The sequence below is a fragment of the Arachis ipaensis genome, chromosome B1, assembly GCF_059453495.1.
Source record: "Arachis ipaensis isolate K30076 ecotype BB chromosome B1, ASM5945349v1, whole genome shotgun sequence".
Classification (NCBI taxonomy): Eukaryota; Viridiplantae; Streptophyta; class Magnoliopsida; order Fabales; family Fabaceae; genus Arachis; species Arachis ipaensis.
The window spans coordinates 133,000,917-133,023,528 of NC_142436.1; the positions used below are offsets into that span (position 1 = coordinate 133,000,917).

At 38.6% G+C, this 22,612-nt stretch overlaps 1 protein-coding gene across 1 annotated transcript; it reads left to right on the top strand.

Moving 5' to 3' along the window:
- Positions 1 to 20,193: 20,193 nt before the first annotated feature.
- PNM1 (Pentatricopeptide repeat (PPR) superfamily protein) lies at positions 20,194 to 22,150 on the top strand. Its single transcript, XM_088501769.1, has one exon. The coding sequence runs from the start codon at positions 20,384 to 20,386 to the stop codon at positions 21,983 to 21,985; it is 1,602 nt and encodes a 533-aa protein (XP_088357895.1). The 5' UTR covers positions 20,194 to 20,383; the 3' UTR covers positions 21,986 to 22,150.
- The last annotated feature ends 462 nt before the right edge of the window (positions 22,151 to 22,612 follow it).

Consider the following 22,612-nt stretch of genomic DNA (forward strand, 5'->3'; position numbering starts at 1 on the left):
CTTTTAAAGTTGGGCCCAAATTGACAAAACAATGGTATCGAAGCCCAATATAGGACCATGTTTTTGTAACACAACACATTCTCATCCTTTGTTCATGTTCCCTAAAAAGTAATTAACTCATAATACATCACAATTTAAAAAATCAAATCATATATCCAAAGGCCTAGTAAATAAAAAATTCTCAAGAAGCCCAACAATAATACAACAAGAAGCCTAGTAAACCAAAACCACAAGAAGCCCAGGAATCCAGAGATGTAATGTGTCAACAAAATGCCAAACAACATGATGCAACTCTTGTCCCTGCCTGACTCCGACTACACTGATCGAAACCAACGATAAATATGACATACATTTCTGTTTTAGCACGAGTGTGTAAAAACAACATAAGGTGCACGTACATGTTCGACATAATAACTTAAAGACCTAAGAAAAGTAAGAATAAAATCAACAATAATACGCGTGCGTCACTTTAGGATATCGTCATTGTGCAATGACTGCAGCAATTGCAGCACCTACAATGTTGCCAACATAAGCCAATAACTGCAAGAGACCGAGAGTTCCAACAAAAAAAACATGCATTCACTAATTGCACAAAAAATTAATATGGTACAACATTGATACCTATGTCTCCCACTCGGCAGTAGAAAACCCTTTAGCACCTACCATGGTCTGGCTCTACGTTGTTCCTATGATGTGCTCTCAGTCAAACTCGGCCTTGTCGTCCTTTGTAAAATCGAAATCATCGTCTGATAACCTTTTCTACGATCATAATAGAAAGAAAACAAATACAAAACACCCCAATGAAACAAAATACATATGTTACATATTTAATTTTAAATCAAATGATCCAACATTTTATAAGATGCCTAGCAAACTTAGAGTACCTAAAAAAAAATCTTAATTGAAACTTAACCATTTCGTCACTGAATATGGTGTCCTTTTTCTTATCTTGCTGCTTTTTTTTTTGTTGAAAACTTCCATGGTGCCTATGTGCACCTCCTCTTCGTATGTCCAACTTTCCTGTGGTTGGTGCACTTCTTTTTTTTACCTTTCTATCACCGTGTACTTCGTGCCCCCTTTTGTGTGGACCACAACCAGATCCTGTATATCACCCTCTCCCTTCCATATTGTCGAACCCATAGTGAGATTGTAACTTGCCTTAAGATCACAACACAAGAACCTTATACCTCTCATGGCGTTGTTAAACTAAACTTTGTTCTTCGCACCGTTAAACAACATCCACTGGGCATCTGCATGTAAGGCACCGTGCCTTAGCAAAAATCCCGTCTCGCTAACATCTTCTGTCTTTTCATTGTAATCATCGACAACCTTGATGTCCTTCTGCCATCTTTTGAGAATCAATCAATCAGGAATGCTCTTTAAATGCTCATTACAAAAAAAAATATGTTTACATGGGAGCCCTTCTTTCTCCCAAAAACTGCAGCAGCACTCTAGCTTCCCTCTATTCGAATCGTATAATGACATGACATTATGACCATGATTGCCATATTTCTCCATTGTGTATACCATTGTAGTGGATACCTTCATTTGTTCACATAGTTAGCAACCAAAATAGAATCAACCTTCTTCTTCTTCACTAGTGTGAGTATGACCTTCATGTACACATTTCTCCATATGATCAAGACATGCCATCATCACAGGAAAGCGATACATTAAATTGAACTGACCCACCAACTCATTGTTCTTGTATTCACAAACAAGTGACTCGAGGTTCTAAACAAGCTTTAGGATACTGTGCCTTAAGTTTAGAAATTTTTTCAAGTGAGAATTAATATCCTCACATTAAGAGGTCATACAAAACCTTGCGTAGAACTTGTGACGCATGTATGCATTTGCCAAGTACTTATGGTGTATCCCAAAATGATTGGCAGCTTGCCTGTTTATCCTCAAAGTCCTCAATCTGCATGTCTGCATACCACCATTTTGAGAACAAGTCACAAAACATCTGCTCATTTACATTCGCAGTCACATTCTTCTACAGGTGCCAGGCACACAACCAATTGGTGGCCTCAGGGAACACTTCCCTAACTGCTGCAATCATCAACTCATCCCCATCAGTCATGATAACAGAGGACATCTTATCACAAATTACCTCTAACTAGTTTTGTAATATCCATTTGTAAGAACCAATTGTCTCGTTCAAAACCAGCCCAATACCAAAAATTGTTGTTTGTTTGTGGTTGTTAGAGCTAGAGAATATCACCAGAGGTCAGTTGTACTTGTTCTTATTGTACGTGGAATCGAATGCAACTACATCGCTAAAGTGTTGATAGTCTACCCTACTTGGACCATCTGCTCAAAACAGATTAGCCAGCATACCTTCATCAGTCAAATTGATTGACATGGGATCAATAGCTTCCTTACCCTGTAAGTAAATTATAGCAGCATTCATGTAATTGTCGAAGACCTTTGCGCTCTTCATACAATCAATGTAGTTGTATGTGTCCTTCTTCGTAAACCCCAACAAAGAATAAGCACCTGCAATCCCGACCATGTACCCTAGTATCTTAGACGTTGGCAACCCATATGCATGCATGCCATCATCGTGGGCCTTTGCGAATCCAGATATCGCCCAAAATTTTGAAATCATGTGAACCATCCCCTTAGGTGTCAACTCATGGTTATGTTCGAGTGTTACTTTCCGAACCTTCCAAATTGAGCTTCCCTTGTCAAGTTATATGGACATCAGGGTTTGATTGTTTGTACGTGTCTCGGGCCTATGAGATCTCTTCCTAGCTAATCTTTTGTAGGGCTTTTATTCCTTAAGTCGACATTATTGCAAAAAAACCTTCTCTTTGCAATAGTTCCATCTTCATCCTTTGTATAGTCTCCCTTATGGACCGCTGGTGCACGAATTATGAATCACACTTTTCACAACTCGTACAACTAACCAGCAAGTGCACTGGGTCGTCCAAGTAATACCTCACGTGAGTAAGGGTCGAATCCCACGGAGATTGTTGGTTTGAAGCAATCTATGGTTATCTTGTAAATCTTAGTCAGGAAGTCAATTATGTTTATCAGTTGAATTGCAAATAAACAATAGAGCATGGATTAAAGGTTACTTGTTATGCAGTAATGGAGAATATGTTGGAGTTTTGGAGATGCTTTGTCTTCTGAATCTCTGCTTTCCTCTGTCTTCTTGTTCACGCACGCACGTCCTCCTATGGCAAGCTGTGTGTTGGTGGAGCACCGTTGTCAATGGCTACCTTCCATCCTTCCAGTGAAAACTACGCTCACGCGCTCTGTCACAGCACGGCTAATCACCGGTTGGTTCTCGATCCGGTTGGAATAGGATTTACTATCCTTTTGCGTCTGTCACTAACGCCCAGCCTTCAGGAGTTTGAAGCTCGTCACAGTCATTCAATCCTTGAATCCTACTCGGAATACCACAGACAAGGTTTAGACTTTCCGGATTCTCATGAATGCCGCCATCAGTTCTAGCTTATACCACGGAGATTCTGATTAAGGAATCTAAGAGATACTCATTCAATCGTATATAGAACGGAGGTGGTTGTCAGGCACACGTTCATGATTTGAGGAAGGTGATGAGTGTCACAAATCATCACCTCCATCACAGTTAAGCGCGAATGAACATCTTAGATAGGAACAAGCGTGTTTGAATGGAAAACAGAAATACTTGCATTAATTCATTGAGACACAGCAGAGCTCCTCACCCCCAACAATGGGGTTTAGAGACTCATGCCGTCAGAGAATACAAGGGTTTGATCTAAAATGTCATGAGATGCAAAATAAGTCTCTAAAAGTTGTTTAAATACTAAACTAGCAGCCTAGGTTTACAAAAAATGAGTAAACTATGATAGATGATGCAGAGATCCACTTCTGGGGCCCACTTGGTGTGTGCTGGGCTGAGACTTAAGTAATTCACGTGCAGAGGCCATTTGTGGAGTTGAACGCCAGTTTTTATGCCAGTTTGGGCGTTCAACTCCAGCTTTTGATCCTTTTCTGGCGCTGGACGCCAGAATTGGGCAGAGAACTGGCGTTGAACACCAGTTTACGTCGTCTATCCTTGTGCAAAGTATGAACTATTATATATTGCTGGAAAGCCCTGGATGTCTAATTTCCAACGCAATTGGAAGCATGCCATTTCGAGTTCTGTAGCTCCAGAAAATCCAATTTGAGTGCAGGGAGGTCAGAATCCAACAGCATCAACAGTCCTTTTTCAGCCTGAATCAGATTTTTGCTCAGCTCCTTCAATTTCAGCCAGAAAAATACCTGAAATTACAGAAAAACACACAACTCATAGTAAAGTCCAGAAATATGAATTTTTCCTAAAAACTAATGAAAATAGACTAAAAACTAACTAGAACATACTCAAAACTATATGAAATTAATCCCAAAAAGCATATAAAATATCCGCTCATCACAACACCAAACTTAAACTGTTGCTTGTCCTCAAGCAACTAGACAAATAAAATAGAAGACTAATAGGTTGAGAAGCAATAATATCTCAGAGTTTTTGAATGAAGCTCAGATTCTAATTAGATGAGCGGGGCTAGTAGCTTTTTGCTTCTGAACAGTTTTGGCATCTCACTTTATCCATTGAAGCTCAGAGTGATTGGCACCTATAGGAACTCAGGATTCAGATAGTGTTATTGATTCTCTTAGTTCAGTGTGATGATTCTTGAACACAGCTTCTTTATGAGTCTTGGCTGTGGCCCTAAGCACTTTGTTTTCCAGTATTACCACCGGATACATAAATGCCACAGACACATAATTGGGTGAACCTTTTTCAGATTGTGACTCAGCTTTGCTAAAGTCCCCAATTAGAGGTGTCCAGAGTTCTTAAGCACACTCTTCTTTTAGCTTTGGATCTTGACTTTAACTGCTCAGTCTCAAGTTTTCACTTGACACCTTCACGCCACAAGCACATGGTTAGGGACAGCTTGGTTTAGCCGCTTAGACCAGGATCTTATTCCTTTAGGTCCTCCTATCCACTGATGCTCAAAGTCTTGGGATCCCTTTTATTTGCCCTTGCCTTTTGGTTTTAAGGGTTATTGGCTTTTTCTGCTTGCTTTTTCTTTTTCTTTTTCTCTTTTTTTTTCTGCAAGCTTTGTTCTTTGCTGCTTTTTCTTGCTTCAAGAATCATTTTTATGATTTTTCAGATTATCAATAACATGTTTCATGTTCATCATTCTTTCAAGAGCCAACATATTTAACAGTCTTAAACAACAAATTCAAAAGACATATGCACTGTTCAAGCATTCATTCAGAAGACAGAAAGCATTGCCACCACATTTAACTAATTAGAATTTCTCTTATTAAAACTCGAAATTTTATTGCCTCTTATTCAAAAGATCTACTACTTTATTCATGTTTGCTGATGATGAAAAAAATAAATTATAGCTTAATTGGAGATAAAATCAAAATAGATACTAATTACTACTATATGACTTCTAAGGTAAACTTTTATAAGGACACTGTCACAGAGTTAAGGCAGAAATTGGAAATTAACAACCTTTATTCTGGGGGCACGGGGGTTCCTCTGATCCTTGGGGTGCTTGGTCCTACAAGAGAAGACTTTTGGTGCTTCAATTCCCTTAAGTCACGCCCCTGCTCCTCTTGTTCTTTAAACATATAGGTCAGCATTTGACTGTGTTCCTTCTGTTCTTTTATTATTTACTCCATAGCTTCCCGTATCTTGGTAACAGACGTCTCAAGATACTCCCAGTATTCAGCTTGAGGGATCTCTGGGAGGAATTCCTGTGCTCTCTTCTTGATGGGATCCTCCTGTGCTTGTTGTTTTTCCATTGATGCTTTGGTGATTGACTTTTCAATTAGGATATATTCAGTTATTCCCATCCTTACTCCAGCATCCTTGCAGAGCAGAGAAATCACGCTTGGATAAGCCAACCTGGCCTCTTTTGAATTTTTGTTAGCAATCTTGTAGAGTTCAGTTGAAATTAGCTGATGAACCTCCACTTCCTTCCCCATCATGATGCAATGGATCATCACTGCTCTTTTAACTGTGACTTCAGAGCGGTTGCTAGTGGGCAACAGAGAACGCCCAATGAAGTCCAGCCATCCTCTGGCGACAGGTTTGAGATCCTCTCTCTTGAGTTGATTTGGGACACCCTTTGTGTTGGTGGTCCACCTGGCTCCAGGGATACATATGTCCTCTAGAATCTTATCCAGGTCAATGTCTGCTCTCATCATCCTCCTGTTGAAGGAGTCTGGATCATCCTTTAGTTGAGGTAGCTTTAAGATCTCTCTGATCTTGTCAGGGGTGGTGTGAACAATCTTCCCTCTGACCATGGCCCGAAATTCATAGAAGGCAGTTCCAGATAGTTTTTGCTTGTCAGTCTGCCACATATTAGCATAGAACTCCTGGACCATGTTCCTTCCCACTTTTGTTTCAGGATTAGCTAGGACTTCCCAGTTCCTGATTCGAATTTACTCCTGGATCTCCGGATATTCATCTTCTTTCAGATCGAATCTAACTTCCGGGATCACTGATCTCAGACCCATTACTTTAAGATAATGGTCTGAATGTTCTTTAGATAAGAACTTTCCTTGATTCCAAAGTGGTTTTGGAACGCTCTCTTTCTTGCCTCTTGGAGTGGGTTGTTTTCCTTTAGGAGCCATGATTTTAGTGATCTCGGATAAGCACACCAAACTTAGAGGTTTGCTTGTCCTCAAGCAAAAGAAAAGAAAGGAGAGGGATAGAAGGAGAGCTAGGTGCAATTGTTGATGGAGGAGGAGGGAGGCCGAACCCAAATTTAAAGGGATGGGGGGTGGGTTTTCGAAAAATTGGAAAAGATAAGATAAGAAGATTGAGTTGAAAAAGATAAGATAGAAGATATAGTTTAATTTTGAAGAGATATGATAGATTTTTGAAAAAGATAAATCTGAATTTTGAAAAAGATAATATGGAGATTTGAAAAAGATATGGATTAGTTGAAAAGATTTTAGATTGAAAAAGATAGATTTGTTTTCAGAAAAGATTTGAAAAGAGTTGGATTGAATTTGGAAAGATGGATTTTTAGAAATTAAGGATTTTAGAAATCAGGGTTCTTGACATGTTCATGTAAAAATCATGCATTGAAGCATAAAATTTGAAATTAAAATGGAAATATGTGTGGAAAAAATGAATTTGGCTCCTCCCTGCTGTCCTGGCGTTTGAACGCCCAAACACTGCCTGTTTTGGGCGTTCAGCGCCCAAATGCTGCTCTCCTTGGCGTTCAACGCCCAGCTGCTGCCATTACTGGCGTTCAACGCGCAGTGGGTGCCCCTTTCTGGCGTTGAACGCCCAGCTGCTATCATCACTGGCGTTCAGCGCCCAGTGGATGCCCATTTTGGGCGTTGAATGCCCAAAATGCACTTTTACTGGCGTTTTCTTGCCAGTGAGATCTTTTTCTCTGTTTTGTGTGCCGAGGTCTTCTGTAAATGATTATTTACCTTGTTATCAATGAACTCTATATAAACAAATAAAAATAAAAATAGAAATAGGGCAAAAATGCTTAGAGGATTGTTGCCCCATGGCTGGGTTGCCTCCCAACAAGCGCTTCTTTATTGTCTTTAGCTGGACCTTGCTGAGCTTTTAATCTAGCTTCATCCTTGAGCATTCTTGCTCAATGTTGCCTTCAAGATAATGCTTGATTCTCTGTCCATTGACAATGAACTTCTTATCAGAATCAATATCTTGAAGCTCCACATAACCATATGGTGACACACTTGTAATCACGTATGGTCCCCTCCACCGGGATTTCAGTTTCCCGGGGAATAGCCTGAGTCTAGAGTTAAACAATAGGACCTTCTGTCCTGGTTCAAAGATTCTAGATGACAGCTTTCTGTCATGCCACTTTTTTTATTTTTCTTTATAAAGCTTGGCATTTTCGAAAGCTGTGAATCTGAATTCCTCTAGCTCATTTAGCTGGAGCAATCGTTTTTCTCCTGCTAATTTGGCATCAAAGTTTAGGAATCTGGTTGCCCAGTAGGCCTTATGTTCCAGTTCCACGGGCAGGTGACATGCCTTACCATACACGAATTGGTATGGAGATGTCCGTATGGGGGTCTTGAATGCTGTACTGTAAGCCCACAGAGCATCATCCAGGCTCCGTGCCCAATCCTTTCTACGGGTATTTACTGTCCGTTCCAGGATTCTCTTTAATTCTCTGTTAGAGACTTCAGCTTGCCCATTGGTTTGTGGATGATATGGAGTGGCCACCTTGTGGTGAATTCCATACCGAACCATGGCAGAGTAAAGCTGTTTATTGCAGAAGTGAGTGCCTCCATCACTGATTAGTACTCTAGGGACACCAAACCTGCTAAAGATATGTTTCTAGAGGAACTTCAGCACTGTTTTAGTATCATTGGTGGGTGTGGCAATAGCCTCAACCCATTTTGATACATAGTCAACTGCCACCAGAATATAAGTGTTTGAGTATGATGGTGGGAAAGGTCCCATGAAGTCAATTCCCCATACGTCAAACAACTCAATTTCCAAGATTCCTTGTTGAGGCATGGCGTAACCATGAGGCAGGTTACCAGCTCTTTGGCAACTGTCACAATTACGTACAAACTCTCGGGAATCTTTATAGAGTGTGGGCCAATAGAAGCCACATTGGAGGACCTTGGTGGCTGTTCGCTCACCTCCGAAATGGCCTCCATATTGAGATCCGTGGCAATGCCACAGGATCCTCTGTGCTTCTTCTCTAGGCACACACCTACGGATAATTCCGTCTGCACATCTCTTAAAGAGATAAGGTTCATCCCACAAGTAGTACTTTGCATCAGTAATTAATTTCTTCTTTTGTATCCTGTTGTACTCCTTGGGTATGAACCTTGCAGCTTTATAGTTTGCAATATCGGCAAACCATGGTGCTTCCTGAAAGGCGAATAAATGCTCATCAGGAAACGTCTCAGAGATCTCAAGAGAAGGGAGGGACGTTCCTTCCACTGGCTCTATCCGGGACAGATGATCAGCCACTTGGTTCTCTGTCCCTTTTCTGTCTCTTATTTCTATATCAAACTCTTGCAGAAGCAATACCCATCTGATGAGCCTGGGTTTTGAATCCTGCTTTGTGAGTAGATATTTAAGAGCAGCATGGTCAGTATACACAATCACTTTTGATCCTACTAAGTATGATCTGAACTTGTCAATGGCGTAAACCACTGCAAGTAGTTCTTTTTCTGTGGTTGTGTAATTTTTCTGGGCATCATTTAGAACGCGACTGGCATAATAAATGACATGCAGAAGCTTGTCATGCCTCTGTCCCAATACTGCACCAATGGCATGATCACTGGCATCACACATTAGCTCAAATGGTAATGTCCAGTCTGGTGCAGAAATGACTGGTGCTGTGACCAGCTTAGCTTTCAGCGTTTCAAACGCCTGCAGGCACTTTGTGTCAAACACAAATGGCGTGTCAGCAGCTAGCAGATTGCTTAGAGGTTTTGCGATTTTTGAAAAATTCTTTATAAACCTCCTATAGAATCCCGCATGCCCCAGAAAGCTTCTGATTGCCTTAACATTGGCAGGTGGTGGTAGTTTTTCAATTACCTTTATTTTTGCTTGATCCACCTCTATTCCCTTGTTTGAGATTTTATGCCCAAGAACAATTCCTTCAGTCACCATGAAGTGACACTTTTCCCAATTTAAAACTAGGTTGGTTTCTTGGCATCTTTTCAGAACAAGTTTCAGGTGATCAAGACAGGAGCTGAATGAGTCTCCATATACTGAGAAGTCATCCATGAAGACTTCCAGAAATTTTTCCACCATGTCAGAGAAAATAGAGAGCATGCATCTCTGGAAGGTTGCAGGCGCATTACATAGCCCAAATGGCATCCTTCTATAAGCAAACACTCTAGATGGACATGTGAATGCTGTTTTCTCTTGATCCTGGGGATCTACTGCAATCTGGTTATAACCTGAGTAGCCATCCAAAAAGCAGTAATAATCATGACCTGCTAGTCTTTCTAGCATCTGGTCTATGAATGGCAAAGGAAAATTATCCTTTCTGGTGGCTGTATTGAGCCTTCTGTAGTCAATACACATGCGCCACCCCGTAACTGTTCTTGTAGGAACCAGTTCATTTTCTTCATTATGAATCACTGTCATGCCTCCCTTTTTTGGGACAACTTGAACAGGGCTCACCCAGGGGCTATCAGAAATAGGATAAATAATCCCAGCCTCCAGTAATTTGGTGACCTCTTTCTGCACCACTTCTTTCATGGCTGGATTTAGCCGCCTCTGTGGTTGAACCACTGGTTTGGCATTATCCTCCAATAAGATTTTGTGCATGCATCTAGCTGGGCTTATGCCCTTACGGTCACCTATGGACCACCCAAGAGCTTTCTTGTGTGTCCTTAGCACTTGAATAAGTGCTTCCTCTTCCTATGAATTTAAAGCAGAGCTTATGATCACTGGAAAAGTGTCACCTTCTCCCAGAAATGCATATTTCAAGGATGGTGGTAATGGTTTGAGCTCGGGTTTAGGAGGTTTTTCCTCTTTCAGAAGAAAGTTCAGAGGCTCTTTCATGTCCCCTGAATCCTCCAAATCAGGCTGAACATCTTTAAAGATGTCTTCCAACTCTGATTCGAGACTCTCAGCCATGTTGATCTCTTCTACCAAAGAGTCAATAAGATTAACTTTCATGCAGTCTGTTGATGTGTCTGGATGCTGCATGGCTTTGACAGCGTTCAACTTGAATTCATCATCGTTGACTCTCAGGGTTATTTCCCCCTGTTGGACGTCAATGAGGGATCGTCCAGTTGCTAGGAAGGGTCTTCCTAGAATGAGAGTAGCACTCTTGTGCTCCTCCATTTCCAGCACAACAAAGTCAGTGGGAAAGGCGAATGGCCCAACTCTGACAATCATGTCCTCAATCACGCCTGATGGGTATTTAGTGGAACCATCAGCAAGTTGGAGACATATCCGGGTTGGTTTAACTTCTTCAGTTAAGCCAAGCTTCCTGATAGTGGATGCAGGTATTAGGTTGATGCTTGCCCCAAGATCGCATAAAGCTGTCTTGGTGCAATTATCTTCTAATATGCATGGTATCAGAAAGCTCCCAGGGTCTTTAAGCTTTTCAGGAAAGCTCTTCAGAATGACTGCACTGCATTCTTCAGTGAGGAGAACTCTTTCTGTTTCTCTCCAATCCTTTTTATGACTCAAGATCTCTTTCATGAACTTGGCATAAGAAGGTATTTGCTCAAGTGCTTCTGCAAATGGAATCTTTATTTCAAGAGTCCTGAGATAATCTGCAAAGCGAGCAAATTGCTTATCCTGCTCCTTTTTCCAGAGTTTTTGAGGATAAGGTATCTTGGCTTTATATTCTTCAACCTTAGTTGCTGCAGGTTTATTGCCTACAGAAGTGGTTGAAGAAGCCTTTTTAGAGGGGTTGTTATCAGCATTTGTGTGTGTCTGATCCCTCACTGGCACTTGAGTGCCAGAGTTAGAAGCTGGAGTGAAACTGGACGCCAGCTCCTTGTCTGCTCCTGGCATCTGAACGCCAGAGCTGTGCCCATTTTGGGCGTTCAGCGCCAGATCCTGCCCATTTTGGGCGTTCAACGCCATATCCTTGCCCATTTCTGGCGTTGAACGCCAGTCCTGCTGTATTTCTGGCGTTGAACGCCAGTTTTGGCCATGGTTTGGGCGTTCAGCGCCAGCCTTCCACCAATTTTCTGGCGTTTTAGCGCCAGGATTATTTTTCCCTGGGCTCTTACTGTCCTCAGGTGAATTTTGGGTGGTTTGCTCATTTCTTAGCTTTTTGCTGCCTTGAGGTGGGGTATTTAATGTTTTCCCACTTCTTAGTTGAACTGCTTGGCATTCTTCTGCTATTTGCCTTGACAGCTGCTGCTTTGTTTGCTTAAATTGTTCGTCCATATGTATATTAGCCATCCTTGTCTCTTGTAACCTTTCTTTGAATTCGGCTAACTGCTTTGTTAGAAAGTCCAATTGCTGATTGAATTCAACAGCTTGTTTTACAGGGCTGAGTTCAACAGTTACTGTTTTAACCTTTTCATTCATGGAAGGGTTGCTGCTTAAGTACAGATGCTGATTCCTGGCAACTGTATCAATGAGCTCTTGAGCCTCTTCAATTGTCTTTCTCATGTGGATAGATCCACCAGCTGAGTAATCTAGAGACATCTGAGCTCCTTCTGCAAGCCCATAATAGAAGATGTCTAACTGAACCCACTCTGAGAACATTTCAGAGGGGCATTTTCATAGCATCTCTCTGTATCTCTCCCAGGCATCATAAAGAGACTCATTATCTCCTTGCTTGAAGCCTTGGATGTCCAGCCTTAGCTGTGTCATCCTTTTTGGAGGGAAATATTGATTCAGGAATTTTTCTGTCAGCTGTTTTCATGTCCTTATGCTGGCCTTAGGTTGGTTATTCAACCACCTCTTAGCTTGATCTTTTACAGCAAATGGAAACAGTAATAGTCTATAGACATCCTGATCTATTTCTTTATCATGTACTGTGTCAGCAATCTGTAGAAACTGTGCCAGAAACTCTGTAGGTTCTTCTTGTGGAAGACCGGAATACTGGCAACTTTGCTGCACCATGATAATGAGCTGAGGATTCAACTCAAAGCTACTGACTCCAATGGAGGGTATGCAGATACTACTCCCATATGAAGCAGCAGAGGGGTTAGAATATGACCCTAGAGTCCTCCTGGACTGTTCATTTCCGCTTAGGTCCATGATGGAGAAAGGGAGATGATGTGAAACAGAAAAAATATTTTTATTTATTTATTTATTAATTTATTTCAAAAATAAAATAAATCAAAATAAAATAAATAAAAATGAGTAAAAGATTTTCGAAAAAGTGAGGAGAGAGGAAGTGGTTAGGAAGTTTTGAAAAGGATATGATGATTTTTTTTTTTAAAAAAAAAGTTTTAAATTTTGAAATAAAAAATCTGAATTTTTAGAAATATATTTCGAAAAATTGTTTTTAAAATAGAGAGAAAAGATATTTTTGATTTTTAAGAGGAAAGAGAAAAACAATAAGATAGCACAAGATTTAAAATTTTTAGATCTAATGCTCCTTATTTTCGAAAATTTTGGAGGGAAAACACCAAGGAACACCAAACTTAAAAATTTTAAGATCAAGACACAAGGAAAACTCAAGAACACTTTGAAGACTCACAAGAACACAAGAACATGAAGGAAGAACACCAAACTTAAAATTTTTTAGAAAACCAAAATAAATTTTCGAAATTTTTTTTTTTTTGAAAACTCAACAAGAAAACACCAAACTTAAAGTTTGGCACAAAATTTAATAGAGAAAATATTATTTATGAAAAAGGTTTTAAAAAGAGTGTACCAAACTGTCACGGGTTTAGACTAACGCTCTAGCCAATTGGGCAGTAAATGTAACACTTGTTTTAAAGAAGGATATTTTTAACCAAGAACAATAATAAGAGACTCTAAACCAAAAAGAAAAATTTTCCTAATCTAAGCAACAAAATAATCCGTCAGTTGTTCAAACACGAACAATCCCCGGCAACGGCGCCAAAAACTTGGTGCACGAATTATGAATCACACTTTTCACAACTCGTACAACTAACCAGCAAGTGCACTGGGTCGTCCAAGTAATACCTCACGTGAGTAAGGGTCGAATCCCACGGAGATTGTTGGTTTGAAGCAATCTATGGTTATCTTGTAAATCTTAGTCAGGAAGTCAATTATGTTTATCAGTTGAATTGCAAATAAACAATAGAGCATGGATTAAAGGTTACTTGTTATGCAGTAATGGAGAATATGTTGGAGTTTTGGAGATGCTTTGTCTTCTGAATCTCTGCTTTCCTCTGTCTTCTTGTTCACGCACGCACGTCCTCCTATGGCAAGCTGTGTGTTGGTGGAGCACCGTTGTCAATGGCTACCTTCCATCCTTCCAGTGAAAACTACGCTCACGCGCTCTGTCACAGCACGGCTAATCACCGGTTGGTTCTCGATCCGGTTGGAATAGGATTTACTATCCTTTTGCGTCTGTCACTAACGCCCAGCCTTCAGGAGTTTGAAGCTCGTCACAGTCATTCAATCCTTGAATCCTACTCGGAATACCACAGACAAGGTTTAGACTTTCCGGATTCTCATGAATGCCGCCATCAGTTCTAGCTTATACCACGGAGATTCTGATTAAGGAATCTAAGAGATACTCATTCAATCGTATATAGAACGGAGGTGGTTGTCAGGCACACGTTTATGATTTGAGGAAGGTGATGAGTGTCACAGATCATCACCTCCATCACAGTTAAGCGCGAATGAACATCTTAGATAGGAACAAGCGTGTTTGAATGGAAAATAGAAATACTTGCATTAATTCATTGAGACACAGCAGAGCTCCTCACCCCCCAACAATGGGGTTTAGAGACTCATGCCGTCAGAGAATACAAGGGTTTGATCTAAAATGTCATGAGATGCAAAATAAGTCTCTAAAAGTTGTTTAAATACTAAACTAGCAGCCTAGGTTTACAAAAAATGAGTAAACTATGATAGATGATGCAGAGATCCACTTCTGGGACCCACTTGGTGTGTGTTGGGCTGAGACTTAAGTAATTCACGTGCAGAGGCCATTTGTGGAGTTGAATGCCAGTTTTTATGCCAGTTTGGGCATTCAACTCCAGCTTTTGATCCTTTTCTGGCGCTGGACGCCAGAATTGGGCAGAGAACTGGCGTTGAACGCCAGTTTACATCGTCTATCCTTATGCAAAGTATGGACTATTATATATTTCTGGAAAGCCCTGGATGTCTAATTTCCAACGCAATTAGAAGCATGCCATTTCGAGTTCTGTAGCTCCAAAAAATCCAATTTGAGTGCAGGGAGGTCAGAATCCAACAGCATCAACAGTCCTTTTTCAGCCTGAATCAGATTTTTGCTCAGCTCCTTCAATTTCAGCCAGAAAAATACCTGAAATTACAGAAAAACACACAACTCATAGTAAAGTCCAGAAATATGAATTTTTCCTAAAAACTAATGAAAATAGACTAAAAACTAACTAGAACATACTCAAAACTATATGAAATTAATCCCAAAAAGCGTATAAAATATCCGCTCATCAACCGCAAATCCATGACATCTCCCTACTCTCAGATAAAACTCATATGTATGCTCCGTAGTTTGAAACAACTTTTCAATATATCTTTTGCACTCAACCCCAACACATTTTCATACTAACAAGCATCCTCATCCGAATACAACTCACCATTTTTGACATCATGCTCATCAACCGCATCATTGTTTGAAATGCCTAGATTCGAATCACTTTCTTTCGATGTCAAACTGATTATTTTGTCCCTCGTAACATTGAACACCATCTATAAAATTCCAAACAAGGTGAACTTTATATAACAAGTGATAGTACCTCAACCATCAATAGCCGCACACTAGTTAAGCAATAAGTTAAAGAACAGAGTATTACTAATTATATAATGGTTTAATTACTTTGTCGGTCCCTATGGTTTCATTGAATTTTCAATTAGGTTCCTATACTTTTTTTTTTTCAATTAGGTCCCTATACCATATCAGATTTTGTAATTAAGTCTCTACCGTGACAAAAATGTTGAAATTAACGGAATATTTTGTTAAACTATATAGAATATTTAGTCAAGTGTTAGGCATATTCGTTTTGTTTAACAGAATATTCCGTTAGTTCCTGAATTTTTATCATAGTAGGGACTTAATTACAAAATCTGATATGTTATAGGGATTCAATTGAAAAGAAAAAAAAGTATAAGGACCTAATTGAAAATTTAGTAAAACTATAGGGACTGACAGAGTAATTAAACCTTATATAATCATGCTATTCCTCAGCCATATATACCTAACACATCATTGAACTTATTAGCACACGTTAATTTAAGTATTTGATATTTTTTTAAATTCTATTATGATAAAATTTGTGTTAAAAAATTAAAATAAATTATTATTCCACTTTAAAAAACATAAAATAAATATTACGTAAGTAAGACAATAAATTAGTGATTACAAAAAAAAATTAATTAAACTTAGTGACAATTAAAATTTAGATTACTCAAACCTCTATAATATTACGTAGGTACAGTAAAATAATAAGAAAAAATAAATTAATAGTTATAAAGAAAAATCAATTAACATTAATGACATTCAAAATATATTATTATGATTAATCTTTAATGCAATAGTATATATAAAAGAGTACTGCTACATATACAAGTCCTTTTTGCATACAAGTCATACAAGTCACTTATATAACACGTGCGTGAAATCACGTTCCTCTTTATATCCCGCATTCCTCCTCCTCCTCCTCTTCTTTCTTCTTTTCCTTCTTCTTTGCGTTTCTCCTCCTTTTTCTTCGCGTGTTTCATCTTCATCGTCGTTTTTTTAATTACTATTGTTGCTACATTATTTTTTCTCCTCCTCTTTCTATTGATTTTGCAACATTATTTATTTTTTTCTTCTTTGTTTAATTTTTTTTTCCTAAGAAAAATTATGAGAATATGAAATAAGAAGATGAAGAAGAAGAAGCAGCAGAAGATGAGGAGGAGGAAGAGGAAGCGTTTTGAATTATGCAAAACTTATCAGCACACATACACCGAAAATTCTTAAATAATACACTTGAATATCTTCACGTTACACCTAAATATCTTCGTGTTACACCAAAATTTGCTGCAAATACAGAAAAATGTTTCTTCCAATGCTGCATTTTTTTTCTTCTTCTTTTTTTTCCTTATTTTTTTCTTTCTTTTAGTTGAATGAATGTAAGTTCATCATCTTCCAAGTAATTTTGTAGCATTATGTGTTTTTTCTTCTTCTTTGTTTAAGTTTTTTATTTTATTCTTGTTAAAAGAGTAAAACAAGAAGAAACTAGAGACGGTAAAATAAAAAGAAAAAGATGAATAAGAAAAAAAGAAGAAGAAGATGGTGATGATGATGAAAAAAAAAAGAAGAAGAAGCAGCAGAAGACGAGGAAGAGGAAGAAGAAAAGTTTTGAATTATGCAGAACTTATCAGCACACATACACTCGAATATCTTCGTGTTGCACCCAAATTTACTACAAATACAGAAAAATATTTCCTCTAATGCTGCATTTTTTTCTTCTTTTTTCCTTATTTCTTTCTTTCTTTTAGTTAAATGAATGTAAGTTCATCCTCTTTCAAGTAATTTTGCAGCATTATGTGTTCTTCTTCTTTTTTGTTTGATTTTGTTTTATTCGTGTTAAAAGAGTAAACCAAGAAAAAAAAAGATGAATAAAAAAAAAGAGAAAAAGATGACGATGATGATGATGATGGTGATGAAAAAGAAGAAGAAAAAGCAGCAGAAGATAAGGAGGAGGGAGAAGAAGACTTTTGAATTATGCAAAACTTATCAGCACACATACACAAAAAAAATTCTTAAACAATACACTCAAATATCTTTGTGTTACACCCAAATTTGCTACAAATACAGAAAAATATTTTTTTTAATGTAGAACTTTTACATTACATTCAATTCAAACCATCAACGATGAAACATTATTCACCTATAGAATCATAAAGTACTAACGAAAAAATTAACTAGAATCGAACCACACCTCAGCCACTTGATTGGATTCAAAACAATAATTAATTTTATTCTGGTTCCATTGATAATCTGAACTTGAATTATTCATTATCTTCGACAACGAGATAACTGATGATGGAAGAGAAGGAGGAAAAGGAAGGAGGAGAAGAAATTCTAATGAAAAAAGAAGGAGGAAGAGGAGGAGGAGGAAGAGGTGGTGTTGGTGACGACGATAACGAAAGAAAAAAATATTGAAGAAGAAGAAGTCAAAATGTAAAGAAATTATATAAATGAAGTCAAATTAAAATTTTTTTGGCTAATTATAGCTGAATTATTTTGGTTCCAAACTTTTTCCATTTTATTCATTACGCAATAATAATGGATATGAATGATAAGAATGCAAAAACGGATGATAAAAGGTACGATTTTAACTCTGCTTTAGTTATAATTGTATTCTAAATCTCAACCCGTATCTTATCAGATCTTATTTGTAAAAATAAGAATTAAGTACGATTTTAATATCTAAGGTATAAGTCAAAATTTTTTTTCGTTTTTAATCTTTTTGTACATACAAAATCGTCCCTAAGATTTAACTTGATTTTAAAATCGTCCTTACTTTAGGGACTAAAATCGTACAGAGGTGACGACAGAAGCGGAGGCTGAAGTAGATCGTAGACAGCTTCTTCTTCCTCTTCCCTTCTCCCTTCTTTTTCTTTTCTTTCCCCTTCACATAAGTAGAAACACCCTCTTTCTTTTAATTTTTTTTATTTTATAATTTTTTGTTTTGGATAATTTAGTCCAAAATTTTAATATCTAAGTAAAAAAGACGATTTTATATGCAAAAAAAAGGTAGGGACGAAAAATTTTTTTGGCTATATCTTAAAAACCAAAATCGTATTTAATCCTAAAAATAAATTTATTTTGGTTCAAACAAAAGATTTTATTTTTTAACACTTTATACAATTCAAATATTATTTTTCTATTATTAGTAAATTGATATACTAACTTCATGGTACTAAATATTTGTTTTACACAAAGGGAAACTTAAATTCAAATCTTTATTGCCTTATCATAGGTATATATTTATACAAACATGAACGTTATATATTAGAAGTATATATTAGACAGATAGAGTTGGTCCAAATTCGAATAAAGATACTAGTCTTGCTGTTTTTAGGATCTTAGCCAAGTGGGATTAAGTTCCTCAAATTTCTCGTAATAACAGATAAGTGTCGGCAGGTTAATTAGAATCACAAATAAAAGCTGTTGCTTCTCATATGAAAGAGTTTTCTACCATGTTTAATAGATACGGGAATTCAAAGTTCAAGCAGTTCTTTTTGAAAATCATAGCAATCAGATAACAATGACTCATTAGGAACTAAAAGAGAAAATAAAAAAGAAATTTTATTAAGCAATGAATGCAAATCACAAACCAATAGTAGAATAATGACCAAAGTAGAATAATATCACTAACAGCTACTTGATCTTTTACTTATTTATTATTTATTTATTTTCTATCCTTTTTATTCTTTTTGTCACTATCTTGATTTAATTTCAGGCTCAATTCATGGTGGACCAGTTGGTTGATCTGCAAATCTATTCAATAATGCATGGCCATGGACATCTTCTATACGACAGAAATATTCACACACAAACAAATCGAAATAGTGGCAGAGAGAAAAGATGATAGCGCCAAAATTCTCAAACCGGATCTGACGAATTTCCACAAACTTCTGCCTCCTTGCAACCATGTCGGCGTAACTCCGATTACATTGACGTAGAAGATGAAAATAGTGAAGAATAAGATCTCAACCTTTCTCTATACTGAATGAGACATTCAACAAGAATTCATCACGATAATTGAGGCAACTAAACTCTCTCTAGGTTGAGGTCTTTCAGTTTCACGGGCAATACACACAAATTGACCAATTAACATGCTTGGGTGTGGATGTTTATATTGCAAAAGTTTTGGGCCTAACTAAAATGTACGCTTTAACGAGAATCCTGTTTACGGAACTTCCTCAAAAAAAAATTGCAATTGACAAAAAGCCCCCCAAAAAGAATGCCTAATTAACCTTCACCTCCCCGTCCAAAAAAAAAAAAAAAACCTTCACCTTAATTAATTAACATACAAAATTATGTGACCGGTTCAGCGAGACAGCTGCTGTAAAAACTGCACTCACCACATAGATTGTCCTTTTTATGGGATACTTGTCCATCCAACATTCTTCTAACATAAATCTACATATATAGATGTCTTTTCTTCATCTACACGGAAGATTTTGCCTTTGTTTTTTTGTACAAGTTAATTAACATAAATTCTAAACGTATTCTATGCTATCATATCCATTGTCATTTCTAGTTGAATTTTACAAAAGTTGCAAGCTTGTTAGGTTTTTATTTTCTCTTCTGTTTTGGGTCAAAGAGCGAAAACAAGAAAGATAAATTCTCTATACCTTTTTATCCCTAATTTTTTTTTGGTTCTCCACAGTATTTTTCAATCCGACAGGTTAATAATTAATCTATTATAAATTTGAGCTTTATTTAAAAGTTTGTTACTGACCAATAGATTGCTACATATATAAGGCGAAATTTAAACCTCCGATAACTTGTTTAAGCGGACGGGTAAACTAATTACTTGCCCAATCCAACTTGATTTTTTTATCCTCAATTAGTCTAAATGGGCTATTGCTTAATCGAGTTTTAGATATTAGGCCATTGGGCCCACTGTCAGTCCACCAATGACAGTAAAACATAATTGGGCTGAGCCCAATCCAACAAGCCCCGTTTCTGGTGCAGGTTTCTTCTCCATCAACATCATCTTCTTCGTCTCACACCCAGGACTGAACTGAGCAGCCTCCAAAACCCTAAGAAAAATGCCGCCATTACAGTCTCTGCAACTTCGGAGGCTCTTCCTTCGATCCTTCCGCTCTTCTTCACTATCATTCCTTTCATCTTCTTCACTCAAATCCCTTCCTCATTTCCTTCCACAACAACCCTCTTCCAATCCAAACCCACCCGGAAACCCCTTCGATCGACCCTCATTCTTCGAAGCCAGAAACTTCTCCTCAAATACGACCCAAACACAACCCGAATACCCGGATCCGATAGCTCAATCCCTCTCGTCGGAGCTCACCAAAGACCCGGACTCGGACGCTCTGTCCTTCTCGCAGCGCCTCCAGCTCAGCTTCTCTCACATCACGCCAACCGGAAATCTCGTCCTCCAAATCCTAAACATCTCCCCCGAAGCCTCACGCGCCACAGTGCTAGGGTTCCATCGATGGCTCATCTCAAACCCTAAATTCGACCACACCGACGAAACTGTCTCCTACTTCGTCGACTTTCTCGGCCGCAAGAAGGATTTTAAGGCCACGCACGACGTTCTCTCCGCCGCCGTCGAAGGCGGCACCCTTTTGGGGCCTAAAACCCTAACTTCCGCGATCGATCGGCTCGTTCGCGCGGGCAGGGCAACCCACGCGATCCAATTCTTCGACCGGATGGAAAAGGACTACGGATTAAAGCGCGACCGCGAGTCCCTAAACGTAGTGGTTTCGAAGCTGTGCCAAAATGGTTTCGCGAGCTACGCAGAGAAGATGGTGAAGAATCTGGCTAAGGAGTTCTTCCCCGACGAAAGCACCTGTGATATGCTGATTCGAGGTTGGTGCGTGAAGGGGAAGCTCGATGAAGCTGAGAGGCTCGCCGGAGAGATGTACAGAGGAGGGTTCGAGCTTGGCGTGGATGCCTTCAACGCAATGCTGGACTGCGTATGCAAGCTGTGCCGCGAGAAAGATCCCTTTCGCTTTCACTCGGAAGCAGAGAGGATTCTGGTGGAGATGGAGTCCCGTGGTGTTCCAAGGAATGTGGAAACATTCAATGTGTTGATCAGTAGCCTTTGTAAGATGAGGAAAACAGAGGAGGCTGTTCAATTGTTCAATAACATGGGGTCGTACTGGTGTTCCCCGAACGAGAGGACGTTTCTTGTGCTGATCCGGAGTCTGTACCAGGCTGCAAGGTTGCAAGAGGGTGATGAGATGATTGATAGGATGAAATCTTCGGGGTTTGGTGCTGCGCTCGATAAGAAGGCATACTACGGGTTCTTGAAGATTTTGTGTGGGATTGAAAGGGTTGATCATGCTTTGAGTGTGTTTGGGATGATGAAGGCTGATGGGTGTGAACCAGGGGTTAAGACTTATGACTTGTTGATGGGGAAATTGGGTTCCATGAACCGTGTCGATAAGGCGAATACTCTGTTCAACGAGGCCAAGAAAAGGGGTGTGGCTGTGGTGGCTAAGGAGTATGTTGTTGATCCATGGTATGCGAAGAAGGCGAAAGCATTGAAGGACCTGAGGAATAAGAAGAAGAATAAGGAGAAGAAGAGGGAGACTTTGCCTGAGAAGATGGCTAGGAAGAGGAGAAAGCTGAAACAGATAAGGTTGAGTTTTGTGAAGAAGCCTAAACGAAGGATGGGTAGAGCTTAAAACATCTCTTTGCTTTTTGGTCCTTTTGTATTCTTAGTGCAACATTTTGGGTTCTCCAAATATTTTGGAATAGATTTTCCCAATTGTAACCATTGTTTTTCATTGTCTCATGGTTAGTTTTTATACTTTGTTAACATGTTATGAAAATAAAATCTTGTTTCTGAATTGGTTGCTTTCTTGAAAATTTTGCTTTTGTTTGTGCCTTGTTTTGATGGAAGTGCCTCATGCCAGCACTTCCTACTGAGCATGTTCTTCAATTTAGGACCAAGTGGGTGCTAGACTACTAGTGCCCTGTTCTAGATTCAGGCTTTACTCTTAATATTGCTATAGATTCAAGTTCCTTTTGCAATTTTTCGTATTTAAACTTTAGACCAGTAACCACAATGATGATTAATCATTGTTAAATTTATACGGGAACCAAACTTGTGTTTTCTTTATCCACATAATTGTTCTTTTTGTGCTGGGTATATCATTATTTTTGCTTGCCAGGGAGAGAAAGTCAGTAATTAAAGTAGTAATTCATATATATGATATGACTTAATTCTGCAGCAAAGTTAGTTTCAACTCTCAACTCTCAAGTGGTCGATACTTTCAATGAATGCAGAAATAATAATGTAAATTTGTGAT

Coding starts and splice junctions, on each gene's coding strand:
- PNM1 (XM_088501769.1), top strand. CDS start 20,384: ATGCCGCCATTACAGTCTCTGCAACTTCGGAGGCTCTTCCTTCGATCC.